Source organism: Anomaloglossus baeobatrachus, chromosome 6 (assembly GCF_048569485.1).
Source record: "Anomaloglossus baeobatrachus isolate aAnoBae1 chromosome 6, aAnoBae1.hap1, whole genome shotgun sequence".
NCBI classification, from domain to species: Eukaryota; Metazoa; Chordata; class Amphibia; order Anura; family Aromobatidae; genus Anomaloglossus; species Anomaloglossus baeobatrachus.
This window is the reverse complement of record NC_134358.1, coordinates 176628464-176631354: the sequence shown is the minus strand read 5'-3', so window position 1 is coordinate 176631354 and position 2891 is coordinate 176628464. Positions and strand designations below refer to the sequence as shown.

Below are 2891 nucleotides of genomic sequence, written 5' to 3'. Positions count from 1 at the left end.
ATGAGATCTTGAGCCAAGAGCTTCATCTGCCCACACGAGAACTCCAGGTGCCATTATTTGAAGCCACACCGCCAACCTAAGGATGGCCCTGCCTCACCGCCTTCTGCACAGCGGCCCCTAGCACAGTGGCCGCCAGCACAGTGCCAGCAACCCCCTGCACAGCGGTCCGCGGCCCCCAGCACAGCACCAGCAGCCTGCAGCATTGCCTCTAACTCCTGCTAGTCCTCTTCATCACCTCCCAGTAGGCTACATTTGGGTTATAAATTTTGGGGAGTAGAGGTGCGTTTGATAAGCCGAAAAATATGGTACCTATTTATTTATTTACCTTTCTTGTATCTTCATTTTAGGCTGTCACTTTGGGCCTTGGGAACTAATTCACTGATTTAATTATAATTATGGTCTCAAATTACAAAATGTTGACGTTCCAATGGTCATGATGACACATGGACAAAAAGTAACTACATTTTTACTGATTTTATATATATATATATATATATATATATATATATATATATATATATAAAAAATTATATATATATATATATATATATATATATATATATATATATATATATATATATATATATATATATTATTTATTATTATTATTATTTTTTTTTTCTTCTACTTTTATTTTTTTCAGAAAGGACCACAGACAAGAGTATGGATTCAATGGAGAGCACATAGAGAATACTATGGATTCAGTAGAAAGCCAATGGCTTTCTACTGAATCCGTACTTGAGTTATATTTTGATTGCTCATTCAGGGGTCGCAGAACAAGGTCTCACATCATTCCACAGGGACTTAAAGTGCCTAAAGTATATAAGAATCAGTTCAATTTCTAGATATTCTTTAAGGCAGCATATACAGTACTTGTGTTGTTATCACAATAATACATTTCCCCAGCAGATGGCCCCAAAGCATTTTCTAGATTATTCTTTGCTACATTACTCTACAATAGATATGATACAAACATGCACCTTCCACAAACTACACAAGAGTTTTACAAGAGGTTAGAATTTTTTTAAAACATTTCAACATTTAGTTTCACATATTACTGTAAAATAGAAATGTTTTTTTTGTGTCTAAATATATAGATAGCAAAGTTTAGAAGTTTTGTAAACATGAATCAAACATCAAAATATAGAAAAGATTTATAAAAAGTGATATGCGACATACTACTTGCATTGCACATGCCGTTTCTTTTTTAATTTCTTCCAATGTGGCTTATCATCAATTTAACTTCTAAATGTCTTTAAGGTAACTATAAAGAATATCAAGTCCCCCCTCCACATAATCGGACAATGGCTTAACTAAGGGATTGTTTATAACATGAAGTCCTTTGTCCAGTGGGTTCCAGGCAATTCTTCTCAGGTTTGTCAATAAGAATAGATCATTGGGAAGTGCTTGTATTTTATTGTAATCCACATTTAGCAGCTCCAGTGAGGTCAATAAGCAAACTGCACGAGGCAAAACTGTAATGCTGTTATTGTCAATAATCAATATTCGCAAGCATTCCAGATATTTAATGCTATCTGCGATGCTTTCAATTTTATTTGATCCCAGATGCAGGAAATCCAGTGTCTTGATCTGGAAGACACATACCGGAATGTTAACTATCCAATTGTTGCTTAAGTTCAGCTTCCTTAGTTTAGACAAGTCACCATAGGTGGAAGGAAGTTGTGATATAAAGTTGTGTGACAAGCTGAGAACTTCTAATTTCTGGCATAGGCCCACTTCTTCTGGCATTTCACATAAGTAATTCATATTGAGAAAAAGAACCTTGAGATTTCTTAATAGACCAATTTCCCTGGGAAGGTGGACAATGCGATTCCCGCACAAATTCAGCACCACAATTTGTTCTAGTTTGGCCACTGCCGGAGGAACTTTAGAAAGACGGTTCTGTGATAGATTGAGTTTTTCTATTGACTTCATGTGCCAAATGAAGCTCGGAATTTCCACAGCATTCCTTAAAACATAGTTGAATATTACAGAGGCTTTTTTGTCTGATGAATCAGATTCTGATAATATATTGACAGATGATGGTTTTTCTGTTGGTTTCTTTCCTTTAGTCTCTTTGTTCTTGGAACATTGATGAGAAAAGGTTCCTCCCATGGCTTCTTAGTTGACATAGAGATCCAACTTTCAACAAACAGATTCAAGCAGGACCATTGAACCAGGAAATAGCCGATTCAAGTGAATCTCAGTCCTCATAAAAGTTTGGAAAAAATGAAAATTGAAGGACTTTGGTTCATCTTGCTTCTCTGTACGAGCCGGAGATGTTTTCTAAAACTGTGAAAGTGCTGAAACACTTGTTCTCGGAACTGCTGAACACAGATAACATCGACACGCCGGAGCAGCTGTCACTGTCACTTCTTCTAGCTTTATAGGAATGTCTCATCATGTCTTCATTTACCTCTAATCACCAGTAAGCTCAATGTAACTTCAACAGATCAGGTTTCTCATAAGTTAATTTAGTTGTTAACAAATTACAGGTAGAAATAAGCAATTAAAAACATTGTGTAAATAACAAACTAAGAAAGTATAGTTAATAATACCGTCATTAAAGTAACAAGTAATCATCAAATCTGTGCACAATATTAAGCTTTTTCATATAACATCATAAAGCGTGCACAATTAACTACATGTACATGCCAATGGTCTTAAAAAGCAGCTTTACATGTAAGCTTTTATATGATTCAAGTAATACAAATACAAAGGTCAACCATGGATATGACTTTGTAAACCAAAACAAGTCATACACAAGTGCTTATATTTAGTGTAGGCATTAGGCCATGTTGGTTTTCCATAAGCGTACAGTATAACTGATAATTTTCATTTACACCAACATTCAAGAAAAGAGGGTAAAGTCTGATATGTGCCTGTCTGCC

The 2891-nt window shown here is 35.5% G+C and overlaps 1 protein-coding gene across 1 annotated transcript; it reads right to left on the bottom strand.

Moving 5' to 3' along the window:
• Window positions 1–655: 655 nt before the first annotated feature.
• On the bottom strand, window positions 656–2307 carry LRRC30 (leucine rich repeat containing 30). Its single transcript, XM_075316395.1, has one exon. It carries the CDS (start codon window positions 2113–2115, stop codon window positions 1246–1248), a length of 870 nt encoding a protein of 289 aa, XP_075172510.1. The 5' UTR covers window positions 2116–2307; the 3' UTR covers window positions 656–1245.
• Window positions 2308–2891: the final 584 nt, after the last annotated feature.

Excerpts from the sequence above, each read along its gene's own strand:
- LRRC30 (XM_075316395.1), bottom strand. The coding sequence starts at position 2,115 with ATGGGAGGAACCTTTTCTCATCAATGTTCCAAGAACAAAGAGACTAAA.